The 22,632-nt window shown below is 57.7% G+C and overlaps 1 protein-coding gene across 4 annotated transcripts; it reads left to right on the top strand.

Annotated features, from left to right (window-relative positions):
• The first annotated feature begins 1,646 nt into the window (after positions 1–1,646).
• LMTK3 (lemur tyrosine kinase 3) lies at positions 1,647–22,369 on the top strand. Of its 4 annotated transcripts, none has more exons than XM_033127831.1 (16): positions 1,647–1,745; positions 3,698–3,810; positions 4,690–4,823; positions 5,089–5,239; positions 5,715–5,791; positions 6,261–6,379; positions 9,611–9,698; positions 9,947–10,095; positions 10,437–10,521; positions 10,596–10,717; positions 10,875–11,024; positions 11,469–13,996; positions 16,586–16,992; positions 18,264–18,399; positions 18,591–18,728; positions 21,704–22,369. In XM_033127831.1, exons 1-16 carry the CDS (start codon positions 1,678–1,680, stop codon positions 21,718–21,720), a joined length of 4,482 nt encoding a protein of 1,493 aa, XP_032983722.1. In that variant the 5' UTR covers positions 1,647–1,677; the 3' UTR covers positions 21,721–22,369. The 4 variants fall into 4 exon arrangements, with proteins under 4 accessions (XP_032983722.1, XP_032983723.1, XP_032983725.1 ...); XM_033127832.1 differs by lacking the exon at positions 1,647–1,745 and adding an exon at positions 1,783–2,013 and having other exon boundaries at positions 21,704–22,368; XM_033127834.1 differs by lacking the exon at positions 1,647–1,745 and adding an exon at positions 3,475–3,575 and having other exon boundaries at positions 3,735–3,810.
• The last annotated feature ends 263 nt before the right edge of the window (positions 22,370–22,632 follow it).

The raw sequence follows: 22,632 nt of genomic DNA, 5'->3' as shown, positions 1-22,632 counted from the left end.
TATAAAAATTTACCACATTAGAAATTAAAACTGATACATTTAAAAATACTTGGTTATTAATATATTTTAGAATAACAATAAGCCAATTGCATTTAACATTTAAGCCTATTTTAATAAAAATAATTTTTCCAAACAAAAAAATTCGGTGAGAGGCATGGCATTGTTCTTACCATTTTGCAAATCTCTTTAATGTCTGGCTCAACAGAAGACAGCTGGATCCTTGTAGCTGTTTCTGTGTTAGTCACCATACTGCATGCTGTGCAGCTTCTGGAAAATTCCAGCATACACTCATGAGAGAATGAGAGTGAAAAAAGCAGGTAACATCTCAGTGTTAGTATGAACATAGTTTTGATCTCTCAGATCCCCTGACAAAGTCTTGGGGACCCCTACGGGGATCCTGAACCACATTTTGAAAACCCTCTGACAGACAGATCCACAGTTGTGAAATCAATAAAGCTCCTAAAACAAAAAGTTTTATCATAAGTTTGGAGGTGGAACTTGACCTAAACAGACACTCAGCCTTAAATGATTTATCTGCCGTCCATAGATTGCACCACAGAAATATTAAAGTGTTGGATGCCAGCCAGGCTGCCCCAAAACACTAGAGGGCTACTCAGAATATACAGTATATGTTCCTACGGCCTTATTAAAATCTAAAAATTCCCAAATCCAAAACACATCTGGCCCCCAGGGTTTTGAATAAAGGACCTATCAGAAATAAAAGTTCCCATACACGGACATTTCCCTTACAGTCAGCATGCATTCTGCTATGTTCAAGCTTATTCTATTTTACTATTCAAAATATATATATATATATATCTGGTCGTAACCCACAGGTTTGAAGTCACACCTCGGTAAATGACTCACTGCTCATAGTTTGAAAAACTCTAGTGGACCTTCGGCGAGCCCCTGTGTCACCCTCACCCCCAACTCAGGAAAGGCAGGGAACGCGTTTGATTTGTTCCCTGCTGCACCCCCAGGTTCTGGCACAGGGCATGGCTTAGCTCATAGTAGACGTTTAATAAAAGTTGAGTGAATAACGATAAAAGAGCGAGCCAGGGACAGAGTTAGCACTGCAATCCCGCCTATGCCGTTCCCTATAACTCAAGAATTCCGCCCATATCATTTCCAAAGACCGTGGCAGCGGACACCACGCCCGCCCCCGCTCCAACTACCCTCAACCAGCCGCTGCTTCCTCCCGGGGAGATACTTAACCCTGCTCCCTTCTGGATGAACCAGGACTACATTTCCCACAAGTCTCAGGGTTGGGACACTTCCCATAAGCCTCTGCCTCCACCAAGTTCTTTGCCCTTCAGCCACAGGGGCCGCTCAGTGTATCCCCAATTCTGTTCTACCTGCACAATGGTCAGGCTACCTGCAGCCTTGGTTCCGGCAACCCCTCCCTCGTGGCGCAATGAACCTGCTTCAGTTTCTCCAATAAGATCCCCGAGAAGCAGCCCTCGCCCTTGCCCTGGGGCCCCTGATGGGGGTGGGAGGTGGGGGCTGCGCACTGCGGGGTTTGTGAGCCGCCTGTCCTGGGCGCGCCGAGAGGCCAAGGCTGCGCGTTTTGGACGCCTGGGGGTCTGGACCCCTGGTGGGGGGCAGGGACAGGGTAGGCCGTGCTGGGGAAAGGGTGTCTGAGTTGCCTCCGCGGTGTGTTGTGAGGCTGCGTCTGAGATGCGCAGCGCCGGTCGGGAGGGACGCATCGCAGGTGCTCACGGACCGCGCAGACGTCCGCACGCAGGGTGGGAGTCTGTGCTGCCAGGTGTCTGCGGTTCGGGATGCTGTGGGGTGCGGTGTGACCCCCGAGGCGGCGACCTGGCACGTGATATGTGTGTCCTTGTCTTGTTTTGTCTGTGTCCCAGACAGACCGAGTTCCAGTCCCAACCCTGCCATTTAGCGGCTGTATGCCTTGGGGCAGGTGACTGCACCTCTCTGTGTCTCAGTTTCCTCATCTGTACCATAGGGATGATAAAAATACCTGTCTCAGAGGGCTGCTGTAAGGATTAAAAGGTAATATGTGTAAAGCGCTGAGAACAATGCCTGGTGCAGAGTAAATGCTCATAAGAATAAATACATAAAATAAAATATGATCGTGTATTTTTGTGTGAAGTGTCTATGGCTGTGTAATGGCTGTGTAACCTCATAGGAAATGTGGGTATTTGTGATGCGTGTCTTCGTATGTGTTGTGCATTTTGGTATGTGTTATGTGTGCCATGTGTATTTGTGTATGTGATGTGTGACTATGGTGGAGTAATATGTCTTTTGTAACCTTTTATGAAATGTGTGTATATTTGTGAAGTGTGTATCCATGTGTGTTTATGTGATGTGTGTATCAAATATCCTTATGTCTATGTATTCGATGTGTCTGTGTGGTATTGTATGTATAATGTGTGTGACTGCGTATATTTACGATATACGTCTATCAGTGTGTGATGTATTTATATGTATTTTTATATGTGATTTGTATAGGTTTGTATGCATCTGTGATTCTTTGAATGTGTTGTGTGTGTCTATATCCATGTATGAGTTGTGCCTGTCCATGTGTTTCTGTGTGTGTTCAGGTGAGTGAAATGTGGGTCTGTGTGAGAGATGTGTATCTTTTATGTCTCTGTGTCTAGATATATATATGGGTTTGTATGTTGTGTTTGTGTGTACTGGTGTATATGATGTGCTTGTCTCTCCGTGTATCTGTTGTGTGTCTGTATATATTTGTGCATGTGGTATGTGATGTCGTGTGTCTTCGTGTCTCTGAAAGTGATGCCTGTGTGTATTTGTGCGATGTGCATATTTGTGTGTATCTGTGTGTGATGCTGTGTCTATGGGTGTTCTTTGTTACATTTGTCTATGTGTTTGTGACTGTGTGCCTCAGCATGTCCCCGTGGTGTCTGCATGGATCTTTGTCTGTGGCATGCGTGTCTGTGTATTTGGGGCTTTACTTGATCTGTGGCATGTGTGGATCTTTGTGATGCTTTGCCGTTCCTGCGTAGCCGGGTGCATCTGTGCCGGGGGATGGCCTGCCTGTGCGTTCTCAGTGCAGCCCATCATCCTCGCGTCTTTGTGTGTGACGTGTACGTGTCCCCGTCTGCCGATGGCTGTCCACCTTTGTATATGATGTGCTTGTCTATGAGGGTCTCTGCGACGTGTGTCAGCCATGTGTGGGCTGCGTATGCCTGCCTGACATCTGCATCTTGGCGTGGAGCACACGTGTCCATGCTGGTGGCATGTCACAGTGGTGTCCGGGCCAGGCACTGTGGGCCCTGCACCGCCCCCCCCCCAAGGGTCTGCTGGTCCCTGTCTGTCCCTCCTCCTCCCCTCCGTCCTGGCAGCCAATGCTACTGGGGAGCCAGTTGCCATGACGACGCTCCATCCTCCCTCCTCCCACCCTTCTTCTGACAGGCTCTCTGCTCCCCCAATCCGGGCTGCCCTCGGGGGCGGGGCCCTCATTCTCGCCCCCCCATCCTACCCTCTCCCCCCAACCCCAGCAACCCCGGCTCCCCAGCTCCTCTCCTCTGTCCTCTCCATCCCTTCATCTGTCTACCCCTTCAAAGAGGGGGAGGGGGGTACCTGAGCCAGTAAGCAGCCCCTCCCTCCCCCTGTCCTGCATCTCCTGCCCCTCTCCTGGGCCGGGGGGAGGCCAGGGTCGCGCGGGTCCCCATGGCTGGGGGCTGAGGGCCCGCCCCCCCCTCCTCCCCAGCCGCCACCACCTCCACCTCCTTTCCATCCTCGGCAAGATGCCTGTCCCCGGCGCCCTCATCTTCCTCGCGGCCGTCTCTGCCTCCGGCTGCCTGGCGTCCCCGGCCCACCCCGGTGAGTCCATCCGGCCATCCGGCTGTCCAGCGGCCCCCACCCCCACCCCGGCCTGCCTGGGAGTCTGTCCGCGGGGCTCCGGCTCCATCACCTGTGTGCGCGTCTTCCCGCAGTCGAACCAGGGCCTGGGGAGCCGAGGGGATGGTGTTTCTGTCAGCAGGGCCTGTAGGAGGAAGGCTGGGGGCTGGGTGGGGAGGGGGTCCGTTTGGGCAACATGTGTGTGTGCACGCATGTGTGTGTGCAGGTGTGTGCAGGGAACCCGGAAGGACGGGGCCTCTGGGAGAATTGGGGGCCGCGGGGAGGAATACTATTTCTAAGGCGGACACATCTCTGGAGACTGTCTCTAGCTTTGGGGAGACCCAGGGCTCGCGGGGTTCCCTGCTCAGGGGCTTGGGTTGGGAACAGAGGACATGTGTGCGCTCCGAGCGTCCTTAAAAGAAACACGCCTCAATCCCTCTAACGAGGGGGTTCCAGCATGGGGCAAGAATCCTCTTCCAGCCTGCACTTAGGGGTTCATCCTCTTCCCCAAACAGGGGGTAATGAGGCTGTCGATGGGAGCCTATTGTAAATTCTGGGAGCCCCAGGCTCCACTATTACTCCTCCTTCCGTCAATTCTCACTGGAATTCATCCAAGACTGGGGTGATGTGATGGGGAGGGGGGGGTCCCAGCTTGGGGCGAGGAGACCCCACCCCCAACCACCTGAGAAGGCTTTAAACTACAACTCCCACAATGCTCTGGCCCATCCGGCTCCTCTGACAAGGGGCCCCTGGTTACTGAGCATCATGGGAGTTGTAGTCAAGACTGGCCCGGATGAAAGGGGCACGAAGTCCGGGAGACGGGCTTGAAGCCGGGACGCCAGCCCAGCCCTGTGCCCACAGATGGATTCGCCCTGGGCCGGGCCCCTCTGGCTCCTCCCTACGCCGTGGTCCTCATTTCCTGCTCCGGCCTACTGGCCTTCATCTTCCTCCTCCTCACCTGTCTGTGCTGCAAACGGGGCGATGTCGGCTTCAAGGTGAGGTGCATGATAGGGTTCAAGGTGGGGAGGAAGACTCCAGCAAGGCCTTTTCCCCCAACCCAGGTGGTTGGTGAGGGAGAGGGGCAGTCAGTCCGAGTCCGAGAGCTCCTTTGGTCCTGAAGTCATGGCAAGATCCAGAGGCTTGGGGTGGAAATTGGGCTGCTGGAGACAGTCGTAAGAAAGACGGGAAGACCTACTGATAAGAAGGATGATGGCATGTGTCAGCCCTGTGTTCTCCCCTCCTCACCCCTTCTGGCCCCAGGAGTTTGAGAACCCTGAAGGGGAGGATTGTTCTGGGGAGTACACTCCCCCAGCGGAGGAGACCTCCTCCTCACAGTCGCTGCCTGATGTCTACATTCTCCCGCTGGCTGAGGTCTCCCTGCCGATGCCTGCCCCGCAGCCTTCACATTCAGGTACTGCCCGACACCCTGACTAGGATCGTATGGTCCTGAGAGTCTTCCCTCAGGGGCCAGGGAGCTGAGGCCCCAGGCAGCCAAGGGGAAAGGTGGGGGTGGGAGCCCCAGAATCTTGACTCTAGAAGGAGTCAGAGTAATCTTGGTGGAAGAGATTGCTTAATCCAAAACCAGATTTGGGGATTCTTGTGAGGCAATCAATGGTGAGGGAAGCCTAGATCTCAATCTCGGAGACAGCCAATGGCAGACTGAAGTCATGTCGTAGGATCTTGGGATGCCAAAGGGAAGGAAGGATTGGGTGCTGGAAGCTGTGGGCAGCCAATGAGGAGACTGAGGTCCTATCATTGGAATGTTGGGGACAGCCAATGGAAAGAGATTGGTGTCTGCTTTTACCCCAGTCCCCTCTAAATTGGGAGGTGTCAGTGGCACTTGGAAGGGGAGAGAGGCTCAGGGGCCTCCCTTTTGCCCCCGCCAGACATGACCACCCCTCTGGGGCTTAGCCGCCAGCACCTCAGCTACCTACAAGAGATTGGGAGTGGCTGGTTTGGGAAGGTGAGTGGGGCTGGGGTGGGAGGCAGGGGTTCCATACAATCTGGGGCTGTGCTGCTATTCTGTGTCCATCCCCCCTGCTCCCACCACTTCTCATCTGCCCCCACCTCCTCCTCCTGCCCCCTCAGCCCACCATCACCCTCACCTCTGTCCACCTCTCACCCACTCCCACCCACCTCCATCCCCCCACATGTGTCCATCAGTGCCTACCTCCTCACTCCATTGATCACTCCGCCTCGCCACCCGGCTCTCCTCGCGTCCGTCTGTCCATCCTTCCATCCGTCCCTGCATCCACCGGACTCTGGGCCCGTGAGTCTCTCACACCGCATCTGGTGGGGGGTGAGGGTGGTGGGACATGAAGGGAGAGGTTGGAAAGAACAGGGAAGTCAAGAGCCAGCGGTGGGATGGAGGTGGTCCCAGGGGAGGGGGCTGGGGAAACTGCAAGTGGTGACTGCTGGGTCCCCTGGACCAGGTGATCCTGGGGGAGATTTTCTCCGACTACACCCCAGCCCAGGTGGTGGTGAAGGAGCTCCGAGCCAGCGCAGGGCCCCTGGAGCAGCGCAAGTTCATCTCGGAAGCACAGCCATACAGGTAAGGTGGACGTCGGCCCTGGAGGCCCCAATATCCAGGTTTGTGCCTCATGAAAGTAACATTTGGGAGTGGGGGGAGTATAGTGTGGGGTCGAACATGGGTTTGATTCCTGGCTCTACCTCTTCCGGGCTGTGCCACTCAGTAAAGAGAATTTCCCTTTCTGAGCCTCGGGTTCTTTCTTGGGACAGAGCCTGGGACGTAAAATGAGAGGCAGGAAGAAGAGGGCGAGGGGAGAGCACAGAAGCAGAGCTAGAGACCTGCCCTCTCTCCTCTGAACCTCAGTATCTTCAACTGGAAAGGGAGTCCAGGAAGCCTGAGGGTTCTCAGGTAGAGGACAGCTGAGAGGATGTGAGATTACTGTGTTGAGCACATAATGGGGTGGGGTACATCCCATTACTGTGTTGGGGTACATCCTCAGGTTCCTGCTTTCTGGATGAGGAAGAGTGGAGTCAATCACAGGCCAGTGCCCTGAGTAGGCACCCAAAATGGCCAGAGCAGATGCCCCCACTCGACTGGGAGGTCTGGGAAGGCAGGACCCTGTTCCTCCCCTCCTTGGTCTCCCTTTCACTCTGATATTTACTAGATAAGTGCCATGTGAGGTAGTAAGTCCTCTGTCATGGAAAGGGTGTGTAACAGAAAGTTCCAAAGTGGGGTTTACCCCGAGAGACCCAGACATTGGACTTTATCACTCCCTTGCTCTAAAACCTCCCATGTCTCCCTATTGCCCACAGGACAAAGTCCCACTGCTCTGTACAGCCCACAGGCCCTGCACGGCCTGACCCGGTTCCCTTCCTGCCACTGGAGCCCTGCCCCAGGCACCCTGGGCTTCTGACCCTCCCACGTAGCCGCCTCTTTCCTGCCTCAGTACCCCTGCCTTTCCCCCCTGGCTTGTCCTTGCTGTTCCCTCTGTCTAGAACATCACTCCTGACTCACCCACCCCCCACCTTCGGATGGGGTACTCCCTTCCCCTCCTCAGATTTCAGCTCAGAGGCCTTCCCTTACACACACACACACACACACACACACACACCCTAAGGCAGGCCCTAGAACTGATCCCCCATTGTATCAATCACATCAATTCATGTGTTTTCTTCATAACATGTATCCTAGTTTGTCATTTTTTCATCTGCTTAGTTGCCTATTTGCCTGTCTCTCCCTAGACCCGTACTGGTAACCACTAGTCACATATTAAATCTATGTGAAATAACATGAAATCAAATTAAAAATTCATATCCTCATCTACATTCGCCACATTTCAAGTGCTTAGTGGTCACATATGGCCAGTGGCTCCCATGTTAGCTTGTATCTAGAGCATGTCCACCTTTATAGAAAGTTCTGTTGGAGAGTGCAGAACTACACTGTTGGCTCAGGTTCCTTCTTGTCACCCAAGCACAAATGCCATTGGCCCTCAGTAGACTGAGCGAACCAGAGACAAGATCAAATCCTAACTCTGCCACCATTCCCAGCTGTATGACCCTGGGCAAGTCACTTTACCTCTCTGAGCCTCCATTTCCTCTGGATCAAATGGGAAACTTCATCCTGCCTCACAGGGTTGTTGGGAGGATTTGATAACAGAAGTGGCTGGCCTTGGCTCAGAATAGTATGTGTGCAGTGAACCCAAGCTTCCTTCTACATCTGCCACCCTAAATCTCCTGCATTGAAGGCTCCAATCATTTTTCAAGGCCCAGCACATGCTGGATGCTTGGTAGAAGCAGGAGCGGGAGGCACTGTTCTCCAAGGTGGAGAAGTTTGGAGTGCAGGTAGTGGATGGCTGGGGCCGAGCCACTGGCCCTGCAGTGCACGAGCAGCCCCTGCCTTCTGCCAGTCCCCAGAAGGAAAATAACTTACTGAGCCTCTACCCTGAGCCAGGCTCTGAGCTACAAGCCCAGAATATTTTAGTCTTCCCACAGGCCCCCAGGCAGTGTCGCAAGGTGAAATCCTTCATTCCGCACATTTTTTTTTTTTTAGATTTTATTGGGGAAGGGGAACAGGACTTTTCTTGGGGAACAGTGTGTACTTCCAGGACTTTTTCCAAGTCAAGTTGTTGTCCTTTCAATCTTAGTTGTGGAGGGTGCCGTTCAGATTCAAGTTGTTGCCTTTTCAGTCTTAGTTGTGGAGGGCGCAGCTCAGCTCCAAGTCCAGTTGCCATTTCTAGTTGCAGGGGGCGCAGCCCACCATCCCTTGCCGGAGTCGAGGAATTGAACTGGCAACCTTGTGGTTGAGAGCCGGTGCTCCAACCAACTGAGCCATCCGGGAGGCAGCTCAGCTCAAAGTGCCGTGTTCAATCTTAGTTGCAGGGGGCAGAGCCCATCATCCCTTGTGGGACTTGAGGAGTTGAACCGGCAACCTTGTGGTTGAGAGCCCACTGGCCCATGTGGGAATCGAACTGGCAGCCTTCGGAGTTAGGAGCACGGAGCTCTAACCGTCTGAGCCACTGGGCCGGCCCAATTCCGCACATTTTTATTGAAAACCTACTGATCTAAGGCACTGGGGACACAGCTATGTGAACAAAACACCCAAAATCCTTGTACCAGTGGGGCTCACTGCCTAGAGAAAGGAGGGGGCATCCCATGGTGTGGTGGCTCAGGGACATTGCTTGGAGAAATGATATTGAAGCTAAGACCTGAGGGATGAGGAGGACTGATGAGGGCAGGGTGTAATCCACAGAGAGAACTGTAACTGCAAAGGCACCTAAGCAGGCAACTGAGCATTTGGGAGAGGCACACCAGGGTGATAGATGGTGCTGGGGAAGGCAGTGGGGCCAGCCACGGGCAGCAAAAACCAAGGAGTGAGCCACGCTCTGTCTGGGAATGCTGGAGAGCCATGGAGGGCTGTGAGCAAGAGAGGGGCCAGCCCGGGCCAAACTGAAAGGGAGAGACTGGAGGCAGGAAGGTAGGGAGGGGGCTGAGAAGACAGGCCAGGATCGAGGAGGCTTGAGCTGGGGCTGGGAGGAGAGGAGGGGATGGGGAAGGGAGGTTTGGGCGGAGGTGAGGAGGAAAGAGGGGCAAGGAGTCACCTGGGGGGTCTAGCCCTGGAACTGGGGGACAGTGGGGCAGTCCTGAGACTGGGCGTGCGGAAGGGGTGTGTGTGTGGTGGGGAAACCTGAGGTGAAGAAACTGAGAGTAAAGAGACTGAAGCAATAGTTTGGTTTTGCTGGGCGGTTGGAATGGGACGAGGGGGCTGACGCTGGATGGAAGGGGCTATTTCCTGACTCAGCCGCCCCCCCACCAGGAGCCTGCAGCACCCCAATGTCCTCCAGTGCCTGGGCGTCTGTGTGGAGACACTGCCTTTTCTGCTGATTATGGAGTTCTGTCAACTGGTGAGGGTCTGTGGGGGAGGGGGGAGTGGGGAGCTGGACGGGTGGGGGCTGGGGGCTGCCGGGCTCCTAGGAGTCTTTGGCAATAACATCATCATCACAGCGACATCTGTGCGATAAGCGCTAACAGTTCTTGAGCGCTGACGGTAGGTGAGCACTCGCTCTACTAGTGTGGGGCGCACTGAACTAGCACGCGAGGTGATGCCTGGGAGGGGCTGGTGGTACTGACCCCTCCCTACCCTTTCTCCCAGGGGGACCTGAAGCGTTACCTCCGGGCTCAGCGGCCCCCGGAGGGCCTGTCCCCTGAGCTGCCCCCTCGAGACCTGCGGACACTGCAGAGGATGGGCCTGGAGATCGCCCGGGGGCTGGCGCATCTCCACTCCCACAACTACGTGCACAGGTGGCAGTTGGGGAGAAGTGTGTGTGGGGGGCACTACTTACCGTAGAGGAAGGAGGCCAGGCTGCGGGGTGGGAGGTGTGGCCACAGGGGAGGGGCTTAAGGAGTGGAGAAAGCCTGAATCGCAAATGCAAAAGGAAAAAACTGTGGAGGGGTCTGGAGAGAAGAGGTGGGGCGTCAGGAGAGGGGAGGAGTCAAGAGAAGGGAGAAGAGAAGGTGGAATCGGGCGGAGAGGAGTGAGGGAAAGGAAAGGGGCGGGGCTTGGAAAGGGGCGGAGTCTTGCCCTGGGGGTGGGCTGCCCCATGCTTCTCCCTCCTCATCTGGCCCCCGTCGCCCGCACCCAGCGACCTGGCCCTGCGCAACTGTCTGCTGACCTCCGACCTGACCGTGCGCATTGGAGACTATGGGCTGGCCCACAGCAACTACAAGGTGAGGGCTGTGGTCTCTCAGGGCTGGGGGCGGTGGGGGTGTCCCAACCAGCCTGACCCTGCCCGGCCCCCCAGGAGGACTACTACCTGACCCCCGAGCGCCTGTGGATCCCTCTGCGCTGGGCGGCGCCCGAGCTCCTTGGGGAGCTGCATGGGACCTTCATGGTTGTGGACCAGAGCCGAGAGAGCAACATCTGGTGAGGGGCCTGAGCAGCCAGGGGCCCAGGAGGGCAAGGCAGGTGGAAGGGTTACAGGATGTCACCCGGTTCCACGGATGGGGAAACAGGCCTAGAGGGGAGGCCCCCAGGTGGGTCAGGGTGGGGCTCTGACCTCTCTGCCCTCTGCTCCCTGCAGGTCCCTGGGGGTGACCCTGTGGGAGCTGTTTGAGTTTGGGGCACAGCCCTACCGCCACCTGTCAGATGAGGAGGTTCTGGCCTTCGTTGTCCGCCAGCAGCACGTCAAGCTGGCCCGGCCCAGGCTCAAGCTGCCCTATGCGGACTACTGGTGAGGGCAGGGCCTGCCCCAGACCCCAGACATTCCACATTGCATCAGGGGCTGGTCCCAGAATCCCCCACCTTTCACACACCACCCACAATCTCACCACCCCTTCTGGCAGCATCTGCTACTTGGAGGGGGGACACTGAGGCACGGAATGACAGAGCTGGTGTTTGAATCCGAGTTTTTGTAACCCTAGAAGACCCCTGCTGCTTACTTATCTCTGACACCAGCACTCACAGCCGAGAGTAAGGCTGCCTTAACCATCTCTGCCTCATGTCGGCCTCACTGTCCTCCCTTTCTCTAGGCCCCTAGCCCTCTCTCTCTGGATCTCTCGGTCTGGATCTCTGTCTCTCTCTGGGTCTCTGCCCCCCCTTTCTCTTGGTCTCTGCCTGCCCCCAGTGGCCCCTCCACCCCATGAGCCCTACTCTTGCCTCCTTCCTCTACCCCCAGGTACGATATCCTGCAGTCCTGCTGGCGGCCGCCGGCCCAGCGCCCCTCGGCCTCTGATCTCCAATTGCAGCTCACCTACCTGCTTTCTGAGCGGCCCCCACGGCCCCCGCCCCCACCACCCCCACCCCGAGATGGTCCCTTCCCCTGGCCCTGGCCCCCAACCCACAGCGCACCCCGCCCAGGGACCCTCTCCTCACCATTCCCCCTTTTGGATGGCTTCCCTGGGGCTGACCCTGATGACGTGCTCACGGTCACCGAGAGCAGCCGTGGCCTCAACCTTGAGTGCCTGTGGGAGAAAGCACGGCGGGGGGCCAGCCGGGGTGGGGGGGCGCCCCCCTGGCAGCCAGCATCCGCGCCCCCAGCGCCCCACGCCAACCCCTCTAACCCTTTCTATGAGGCGCTGTCCACACCCAGTGTGCTGCCGGTTATCAGTGCACGCAGCCCCTCGGTGAGCAGCGAGTACTACATCCGCCTGGAGGAGCATGGCTCCCCACCTGAGCCCCTCTTCCCCAATGACTGGGACCCCCTGGACCCAGGAGTTCCTGCTCCCCAGCCCCCCCAGGCTCCTTCTGAGGTCCCCCAGCTGGTGTCTGAGACCTGGGCCTCCCCGCTCTTCCCTGGACCCCGGTCCTTCCCGGCTCAGTCCTCATCATCAGGCAGCTTCCTCCTGAGTGGCTGGGACCCCGAGGGCCGGGGCGCTGGGGAGACCCTGGCAGGAGACCCTGCCGAGGTGCTGGGTGAGCGGGGGGCCGCCGCGTGGGCTGAGGAGGAAGAGGAGGAGGAGGAGGGCAGCTCCCAAGGAGAGGACAGCAGCAGCCTTGGGGGTGGCCCCAGCCGCCGGAGTCACCTACCCTGTCCCCTGTGCAGCCGCGAGGGGGCCTGCTCTTGCCTGCCCCTGGAGCGGGGGGATGCTGTCGCTGGCTGGGGGGGCCACCCTGCTCTTGGCTGCCCCCATGCCCCAGAGGACGACTCATCCCTGCGGGCAGAGCGGGGCTCCCTGGCCGACCTGCCCATGGCCCCCCCCTCCTCGGCCCCCCCCGAGTTTCTGGACCCCCTCATGGGGGCGGCGGCGCCCCAGTACCCCGGGCGGGGGCCACCTCCCGCTCCCCCCCCCCCGCCGCCACCTCCCCGGGCCCCCGTGGACCCCGCCGTGTCCCCCGACCCCCCTTCGGCCGTGGCCAGTCCCGGCTCAGGCCTGTCATCTCCGGGCCCCAAGCCAGGGGACAGTGGCTACGAGACCGAGACCCCTTTTTCCCCCGAGGGAGCCTTCCCAGGCGGGGGGGCAGCCGAGGAGGAAGGGGTCCCTCGACCACGGGCTCCCCCCGAGCCCCCCGACCCGGGAGCGCCCCGGCCGCCCCCAGACCCGGGTCCCCTCGTACTTCAGGGGACCCGGGAGAAGCCAACCTTCGTAGTTCAAGTGAGCACCGAGCAGCTGCTGATGTCCCTGCGGGAGGACGTGACAAGGAACCTCCTGGGGGAGAAGGCAGCAACCCCCAGAGAGATGGGACCCAGGAAGGTGGGGAGAGGCCCCGGGAACAGAGAGAAAGCCCTGGGCCCGAGCAGGGACCCCACAGTCCTGGGCAGCGGGAAGAAAGCCCCAAGCCTGAACGAGGACCTGAGCGTCCCCATGAACGGGGTGACAGTGTTGGAGAACGGGGCACAGAGAGCCCCGGGCATCGAGGAGAAGGTGGCGGAGAATGGAGGCCCAGGGTTCCCGGAGAGAGAAGAGAAAGTGCTGGAGAATGGGGAGTTGACACCCCCAAGGAGGGAGGAGACAGTGTTGGAGAATGGGGAGCTGAGGTCCCCAGAGAGAGAAGAGACAGTGCTGGCGAATGGGGGACTGACACCCCCAAAGATGGAGGAGACGGTGTCAGAGAATGGGGGCCTGAGACTTCCCAGGAACACGGAGAGGCTGCCAGAGACTGGGCCTTGGAGAGCCCTAGGGCCCTGGGAGAAGATGCCCGAGAGTGGGGGTCCAGCCCCCACGATCGGGGAGCCAGCCCCAGAGACCTCGCTGGAGAAAGCCCTCACGCCCAGCACAGTGGCCTTGCCCCAGAACGGAGGGGAGACAGCCCCTGGCCCCATTGGCCAAGCCCCCAGGAGCGGGGGGCTGGGACTGGGGACCGAGAGGAGAACCCCCGAGACTGGGGGGGCATCGAGAGCCCCCGTGGCTGGGAGGCTGGACCTCGGGAGTGGGGGCCGAGCCCCAGTGGGCATGGGGATGGACCCAGGCGGCGGCCTCGGAAGCGGCGTGGACGCAAAGGCCGGATGGGTAGACAGCACGAGGCCACAGCCACCTCCGCCTCTGCCACTGGAAGCACAGCCGAGGAGGCTGGAGCCAGTGCCCCAGAGAGCCAGGCCGGAGGTGGCCTCCGAGGGAGAGCCCGGGGTGCCAGACAGCAGGGCCGGCGGAGACATGGCACCCAGCGGAGACGGGGACCCCCCCAAGCCAGAGAGGAAGGGCCCCGAGATGCCACGACTGTTCTTGGACTTGGGACCTCCTCAGGGGAACAGCGAGCAGATCAAAGGTGAGGAGGCTGCTGGGAGCGTGGGACCCAGGTTGGGGGCCCTGGGAGCACAGCTGAGATTCTCGGGCTCCTGGGTAGCAGACAGGTCAGGCTGGCCTTAACAGGTGCAGGCACTGCCTGGGCTCAAATCCTGGCTCTGCCCTTCCTTAGCGCTGTGACCTTGGGGAAAAGATCTTACTTCTCTGTGCCTCAGTTTCCCCATCTGCCAAAAAATGGATGACAATATTAGGTACAGGTATGGGTTCAACCCTACCTAATAGGGTTGTTGTGAGGATCAAATGAGTCAGGACTTCCACAGCCTTTGGCCCAGTGCCTGGCATTCTGCTTCTATTATTGCAATTCACATAAACCAGGGTCTCAAACTCCGATGTCCGTGGGGGCCAGACAGTAGTGAGGAATGAATGAAAGAGGATGGGAGAGGTAGGGTGGGGAGTTGGGGAGGAAATGCAGCCACTTCTCAGCTCCAGTCAGCAATGCCCACCTGGAGTTGCCAAATCTGTTTTTCCCTTTTAAACCAGAGTTCTCAGTGTTTTAAATGTTGAAACCAATTCAAACGAAGCTTATCTGTGGGCTGGGCTGCCAGCGTGTGATCTCTGGTTTCAACTTCCCAACAAGCTGAGGCATGGGGTGTGCCAGGTTCTGTGAGGGGGACCCAGGGATCCTCAGGCCCTGTCTCCATGGTATTGGTGACCTGGAAGCTGTAGAAATGCCTCTTCTGGAAATTGAGTTTGGGTCGGAACACAGGAAGTGTTCTGTCTAAGAGAGGGGACGATTTAAGAAACGATAAATGGAGAATAAAGATAAATGGCCTTATTTAGATGTAGACATAGGGACTGTAGTTCCACCAGAATCACCTGGAGTCCTGAATTCCGTAAATACTGGTATGAAAGTTATAAATGACTGGTCCCTGTTTTATATCAGCAAACTGACAGCCACACTTGAGGGAAGGTTTCCATCTCCATCCACCAGAGGAACCTGTGGCTCAGGACAGAAAGGTCAGGAAGGGGGCTGGGCAGAGAACTTTCCTTCCTCAAAGTTCCTGGTATTAGAACACTACCATCAACTTGAGGCCATTGGAGGGAGCTTGCTACCATCTGTGTCAGGAAAGACCAGCGGAAATGTCAGGGGATGAGCAGCTAAGCTACCTCAGAGGATCTGGGGTGCGGTAAGGGTGTTGGTGTTGCTGGGTGAGAAGAGGCTGGGAATAGCCTGCTTTTTTTTTCTTTAACCAGTGAACTCCTACTCATTCTTCAAGACCCCACTTAAATTGCTCCTGCCCTGGGAAGTCTTCCTGATTTCTAAAGGCTGTCATCCTGTCCTTCCTCTGTGTACCCACAGATAGCTCCCTCTATACAGCCCTTCCCCACCTCATCACCCTGAGATGGGTGGTCAGGGAAGGCCTAAGTATGGAGGTGACTTTTGAGCAGACATGAAGGAAGTAAGCCTTGTGCATATCAGGTAGAGGGCAGTGAGACAGGCACTAACTTAGTCTGTTCAGGGAATAATAGCAAAAGGCCAGTGAAGCTGGAGGAGTGAATGAGAGGGGGAGTGACCGGTCCACATCCCTCTTTCTCCCTGCCTCGCCCTGATCCTCCTCTCATCCACACCATCACCCCCCACAGGGCCTGGCACACAGTTCACTTATGCACTAATGGAGGAATGAGTGGCCCCTGTCCATTTACCAGTGAGGAAACAGGCTCAGAGAGGTGGATCTGCTTGCCCAGGGACACACGGCAAGCAAGCAGGGTAGGCTTGGGATTCAAAGCCAGGTTTTCTTCTCCAGGGATCTAAAGTCCTTCCCTCCTAGCAGGCTGAGATGAGGGGGTCTAAGGGCAGGGAAGGGGACCTGGAGTTGGTTAGACACCCCCATTTTGTCTGGCGATAGAGGGCTGGAAAGGGAAAGTGCCTTGGTCAACACCACATAGCAGGGAACATTCATTCATTAATCCCACAAATATTGACTGGGTACTTCTGTGTGCTTGGGGATACAGCCACAACCAGCAGTACTCAGTCTGTTCTGTGGCAAGGCAAACTTTAATCACATTACCACAGAAACATAGTTATATACTGACATATAACTTCTGCTCAGGAGAGGTGCTTGGTGCTATGGGGTGCAGAGTGGGAGGTCTGGCCTGATGACCTCCTGGGAGAGCTCTGAGGCTTTGAAAACCCAGACAGAACTGGAAGATGAATAAGACCTGAGTTAGAAAAGGAAGTTCCAGGCAGAGGGAACAGCCTATGCAAAGGTTGGAGGAATGGGGAGGTGGTCCATGTAGATGGATGGAAGTCAAGCCAGAATGAGGTGAGGATACAGCCTGGCGAGGTCGGCAGAGCCTGGGCACTTGGCGGCAGTGGTGGGCTGCGGGGACAAGTTGGCACCGGGGAGCAACGGGGAGGGTTAAGCACTGGAGTCAGGGGAAGATCTCCCTCTCTGCGTGGAGAAAGGCCCCAGTGCAGCCCTTGGGTTCACGAGGGGGTAAACTGAGGCCCAAATTGTAGCCTGAGATTACCTGCGGACACACAGCTAGGTGGAAGAGCATACCTCAGTTTCCCCAGGAACAGGGGCTCACCGGGTCTCTCCCCTCGCAGCCAAGCTCTCACGGCTCTCGCTGGCGCTGCCGCCGCTCACGCTCACGCCGTTCCCGGGGCCGGGCCCGCGGCGGCCCCCGTGGGAGGGCGCGGACGCCGGGGCGGCTGGCGGGGAGGCCGGCGGGGCGGGGGCGCCGGGGCCGGCGGAGGAGGACGGGGAGGACGAGGACGAGGAGGAGGACGAGGAGGCGGCGGCGGACGCGGCAGCGGGGCCCCGGGGCCCCGGGAGGGCGCGGGCAGCCCCGGTGCCCGTCGTGGTGAGCAGCGCCGACGCGGACGCGGCCCGCCCGTTGCGGGGCCTGCTCAAATCTCCGCGCGGGGCCGACGAGCCCGAGGACAGCGAGCTGGAGAGGAAACGCAAGATGGTCTCCTTCCACGGGGACGTGACCGTCTACCTCTTCGACCAGGTGCGTTGCAACCGAGGGCGCAGGTGTCGGGGACGGGGTCCATAGTGGGGCGGGGTCTTCGGGGGCGGGGAGGGGCCTGGGGAGAGACAGGCTGGAAGTGTGTCTGGGGGGACGGGAATGGGGCGGGGCCAGGAGGACGGACCCAGCCCAGAGCTGGGGTGGGTCCTGGGGTGAGGGCGGGGTGAGGCCTGTGATGGGGGAAGGTGGTAGAATGCGAGAGAAAGGCCTGAAGCTTGAGAATGGATCTGGAAAGGTGGATACCTGGTAGTCGGGGCGGAGCCTGGAGCTGCTAGGGAGCAACTGTTGAGAGGATTGGGGCGTGGCCTGAGTGGTGAGGGCGAAGCCTAGTGAGGTTTGGGGAGGGGTTTGTACATCAGTGCTCTAGCGGTGTTAGAGGCTTGGCTCAGGATGGAGCAGATCTTACCCACTAGTGGCGGGCCATGGAGAGGCTGCAGGAAGAGCTTAAGAGATGAGACTTCTAGTGTTAAGATGGTTCGGAGTGGGTTCAGGATGGGCTGAGCTGATGAACTGGGGCGGGGCCTAAAGAGATGGTGGGTTGAAGACTGTGCAAGTAGCCCTGGGGGTACACAATAGTGTGGAAGAGAAAAGGGGAGGTGGCGCTTGTAGACTGAGGCCGTGTCTAGATGAACCTGAGGCGGGGCAAACCACGCTGAGGTCCTGAGATGAGTGACAACAGGTTCATGAGCCTGGGTCACTATAACAAAAGGATGGGGCTTGGAGGGCTGGAGTGGAGCCACTTCGGAGGGCGAGGCTTAGGGGCTCAGGGAAGGGGCAGGAGGTGCGTGGGATGGGGTGGGGGTTTGGAGGACCATAACAGCAGGTAGTTCTGGGGCCAGAATTTGGACTCCTGCTGTCGATATCTCGGAGGTGGGTAGGGGTCACTGAGACGGAGCGGGACTTACGCAGATAGTATCGAGTTCGGGGCTCCCTTGAAAGCAGCGCTTTAATGAGCAAGGAGAGAATTCCTGCGGTGGGCTGCTTAGCTGTGGGTGGGGCTCCACAGTCGGGAAGGCCTTAAGTGTGTGGGTGGGGACGGGGAATGGTGGTCCGAGCCTCGGGCGGGGGTGGGGTTAAGGCTGGCCTGAGACTTCAAAGGCAGATTAGGGAATCCAGTCTTTTCCAGAGCCTGCAGTAGTAAACTGGGATGCCTGAAGCCCCAGAAATGTTAGCAGAGGGTGTTGCTTATTGGGATGCAGTGGGTGGGATGTGACGGTTCTCCATCTCTCGTTTCCCCTAATTTGCCTTCACAGGAGACGCCAACCAACGAGCTGAGCGTCCAGGGCCCCCCCGAGGGGGACATGGACCCGTCAACGCCCCCAGCGCCCCCGACGCCTCCCCACCCCGCCACCCCCGGAGATGGGTTTCCCAGCAACGACAGCGGCTTTGGTGAGGGGCGAAGCGGGGCGTGGAGGCGGGGCAGAGTTGGGGAGGGAGCTGTGGGCGCACGCAGCGATGGGCGGGGCCTGAGAAGGATGTTGGGTCGGAGGGCGGGATCTGAAGTTGGGGTGGGGGTGCTCCAGAAGTGTCTGACGGTCTGACCGCGTCCTCCTCTCCTCCGTCACCCCTCCTTCCGCTAGGAGGCAGTTTCGAGTGGGCGGAGGATTTCCCCCTCCTGCCCCCGCCAGGCCCCCCCCTGTGCTTCTCCCGCTTCTCCGTCTCGCCTGCGCTGGAGACCCCGGGGCCCCCCACCCGGGCCCCCGACGCCCGGCCCGCAGGTACAGTGCTTCAGACTCTCCGCCCAGCCCCCACCTCTGCCGATTTCTCTCTGTTCCCCATCTGTCTCTCCCCACATTCTTGTCCCTACTTTTGAATTTCCCTGCCTCCCTCTCCTCAGTCTCCTCCTTCCCCTCTGTCAGCACTCTTGGCTCATCACTGAGACTCCACCCAACTCTGGAACCAGCTCAGACCAAGTGGTGTCCATCAAGATGAACTTGGGCACTCACACCCCTCTCTGAGCTTCAGTTTCAAACCCTTCTGTAAGGATCTCCTCCAAGTCTTACCCATCTTTGCCCGTCCCTGGGACAGGCTCCTGCCTGTCACTTTCGGGGTCCTGACCCCACCTCCCTGCAGGGCGCACGTTGATCAGAGGCAGACAAGGAGAGAGAGGACGCCAGTGTGCTCAAAGCTGGGTAGTATGAACCAGAGCAGAAAACCTGACCAGCGAGACCCGTAGCAACAACAATAATGGTAGCCCTGCTAATAATAATAGCAAGCACTCAGAGACCCCTACCATGTGCTTGCTACATCCATCTTAACCCATTTAATCCTTCATGGGGTGGATTCTAGCCTCATCCCCATTTTACAAAAGAAAAAACTGAGGCAGAGAGGAATGAGGAGCCAGGATAACCCGACTGCCTGGCCTCTGAGTCCATGCCGTCTCCAGTCAGTGTTTGTCAAGTTCATTTCTTGTGGTGTCTCACGTACGCCATATCGCTAATCCTCACCACCACCTTGCGAAAGGGGCACGTCACCTTTAGTTTCTGCCTGTCCCAAAGAGAAGGCCATTCTCACAGAAGAGGAGGGCAGAGCCAATTCTCTTGACAGGAACTGAGGCTAGGAGAGCAGGAGTCGGGCTCTCTGCTGCCCCCTGCTGCCGTGCCAGAGAACACCCCTGGATGCCGGGCTTACGTTACCCTGGGCCAGGCAGGTGCGCGCGTGTTCCTGGAGGACAGAGCTGAGAAGGTAGAAGGTGCAGACGTTTTCAGGGAGGTTTCCATTCCTGCTTTCTCAAAATTACCTGAGTCCAGGTGTTGGCCCTAACACTTATCAGCTGTGTGATATAAGGCGAGTCCATCTCCTTTGTGCCTCAATTTCCTCATCTGTAGAATGGGGGAATGATAACAGGATTGAGGGGATTACCTGGCTTAATCCTCCCATGCACGAAGCATGGAGCCTGATCACGAAGCAGTGGCCTCTAAACTGGTAGCTGTGACTGTGCTTAATTAAGTAGATGTTTATTGAGCACAGGCTGTGTGCAGGCACTGTGCTAGTCCCGGGATTGCAGGCTGAGCAAGATCCATGAGCCCCGCCCCGCCCCACCCACAGACACTGACCCCATAGTCCCACAGTAGTTGCTGAGAAAGCAGATGACACGAGGAAAGGGCTTTGTCTCCTCAGTGGAAGTGTCATTTAACTGGGGACTTGGAGGGTTGGTTGTTGTTAACTAGGTGAAGGGGAAGGGGACAGTGAGCTAGCAGACTGAACAGCTTGCACAAAGGGCCTGAGGCAGGAGGGAGCTTGGCCAGTTAAAGAACAGAAGGGCAGCAGTGTGTCTGGGGGTTACTTAGAGGGGAGTGAGGTGAGAGGGGGCAGGGCAGACATGTAGGTCTTGAGGGTGGGTTGAGGCGTTAGGGAGCCATGGGAGGGCTGTGACGGGATGGGTGGTATCAGTCCTGGGTATAGGAGGACCCCCCCGGGGCCACATGGAGGCCGACTGGAGGCTGGGAGGCTGCGGCCAGGGGCCGGGAGCCAGAGGTGAGAACACTCTGAGTCAAGAGCAGGAAGGACAGGTGTGAAGGCTGACTCTTCACTTGGCTACATCCTCAGGTTTCACCCCCAATGTCACTGCCTCCCGGAAGCCTTCTCTGAGTACCCCATGAGGACAGGGTGGGGTGGGTTCCAGGGAGTGGGGACACCAGCCAAGTGGTGAGTCATGGCTGAGGCCTCGGAGCCAGCAGAGAAAATGACTTCACCTTTAATCACCAGGAGGGAAGGGGGAGGGCCAGATCGTGCGGAACCTCAGGTCCCTTCGCTCATCGACAGCTAGTCGCGCTGCGGCCGGGAAGCTGCGGGCCTGTCTGTTAGGGAGAAGCGCGGTGCGCAGGCCCAGTACGGCCCCTCCCTCCCCAGACCCTGTGCTCCGCGTGGCCCTGCCCACTTAACAGATGTTCCCCGGATTCTGCGTGATGCCCCATAACCCAGACTCCCCACTCCGACATGAGGGTCATGCTCCCCATTTAAAGAGAGGGAAACTGAGGCTCAGGGATGGGGAGTGAAGGCAGTGACCGACCCAGGCCACTCCGGAAAGACGTAGGGTGGAGAGTGAGGGCGCCCAGTGTGTGGCCCTTGATGAGATCCTCCACCCCACAGACCTTGATTTTCTGCATCTGTGTAATGGAACAAGGGGCATTCCTTCCATTGCGAGAGGAGGGTCATGGGAAAATTTGGTGAGAGGGTGTTTTGTGGGAGGCCCTGTGCTGGATGCTGGGCATACAACAGTAACCAAACACAGGCCTGTCCTTCCTGAGCTTCCATTCCAGAGGGGCAAGCAGACAGGAAGTTCTTCAGCAATGACGGGGATTATCCCCAAGGAGAAGCGTGAAGAAAAATAACCATAGCGCGATGTGATAGAATGACTAGGCGGGGCGAAAGGGCACCTGCTTGATTGAGAATGGCTGAGGAAGGCATCGGAGGAGATACCTCAGTTACATGGGAAGGGCTAAGGAAAGGGCGTCCTACGCACTGGGAACAGCAAGTGCAAAGGCCCTGGGATAGGACTGTGCTTAGAGCCTGGAAGGAAGCGTGAGGAGACCAATGTGGCTGGAGCAGAGTGAGTGAGGGGGTCGGGGATAGATGAGGACAGAAAAGGGACGGCCACAGCGAGGGCTTTGCTTTCACTCCGAGTGAGCCAGAAGCCATGAGCCTATCTGCCCAGTAATTCCATTTCTCTCTCTACTCCCTCTGTCCTCAGGCCCCGTGGAGAATTGACCATCCGAAGACCTGACTCCCCTGCACCCCCAGAAGAGGGGTTGAGAGTAGAATCATCTGTGGACGACGGAGCCACTGCCACCACCACAGACGCCGCCTCTGGGGAGGCCCCTGAGGCTGGGCTCTCCCCGTCCCCAACCACGTGCCAAACAGGAGGCCCTGGCCCCCCACCATCCAGCCTCCCAGAAGGCTCCCCTGACCCCCCTAATCCCCTTGGTGCCAAATGAGGCAGGAAGCCCCTCGCCCCTCCCTGGAGAGCCACCTTTCTTGGAACTGAACTGAACTCTTGGGCCTGGAGTCCCTCGGCACAGTGGAGGCCTCGCCTCACCCACTCAAGGCCCCAGACGGGGGCTATAGGCTTCGGGGACCTGGACCCCCCATCTTGCGTCTCTTCTTCCCTGCTCCAGCTTGGCCCCTGGAGGGGCCTCTGGTTCAAACCTTTGCGTGGCATTTTCACATTATTTAAAAAAGACAAAAACAACTTTTTAGAGGAACACGGAGCCTGTGTGTGTTTCGGGGGACAAAGAAGGGAGGATGCAGGGAGCGGGTGGCACCCAGGAGAAGTCACCATCATCACTGCTGTGTTTGACAGATGGGAACATCGAGGCTCAGAAAGGCGGACGTGCCTGCACAGCAGTGAGGCCCTGGCTTCTCCACCTCTCTGGATCCAAGCTCTGTGTCTAGTGTTTGTATCACTGACTTCAGCTACATCCTCGACTTAAGTAGCTGGTGAGGGTTGGGGAAGGTGGTAGGTTATGGTGAGAGCCGTGTTCCCACAAAGTGGCCTGTGGTAGTGGCCAGAAGCTGTCCCGGGGCCAAGGCTAATGAGATGCCCAGAAATGACCTGCCAGCACCCACACTGGATGACCACATCCCACACACCTTCTCCGAATAGCATTGCCTGTCACTCAA

This window comes from Rhinolophus ferrumequinum, chromosome 15 (genome assembly GCF_004115265.2).
Source record: "Rhinolophus ferrumequinum isolate MPI-CBG mRhiFer1 chromosome 15, mRhiFer1_v1.p, whole genome shotgun sequence".
In the NCBI taxonomy this organism is placed as follows: domain Eukaryota; kingdom Metazoa; phylum Chordata; class Mammalia; order Chiroptera; family Rhinolophidae; genus Rhinolophus; species Rhinolophus ferrumequinum.
The sequence above is the reverse complement of the archived record's forward strand: the minus strand, read 5'-3'. Positions and strand labels throughout refer to the sequence as shown.

Bases quoted from the DNA above. Each gene is read 5' to 3' on its own strand.
- LMTK3 (XM_033127831.1), top strand. From the start codon at position 1,678: ATGCGCAGCGCCGGTCGGGAGGGACGCATCGCAGGTGCTCACGGACCG. The intron at 6,380-9,610 runs GTAAGGTGGACG...CCCCCCCACCAG, and splicing joins TCGGAAGCACAGCCATACAG to GAGCCTGCAGCACCCCAATG. The intron at 10,522-10,595 runs GTGAGGGCTGTG...CCGGCCCCCCAG, and splicing joins TGGCCCACAGCAACTACAAG to GAGGACTACTACCTGACCCC.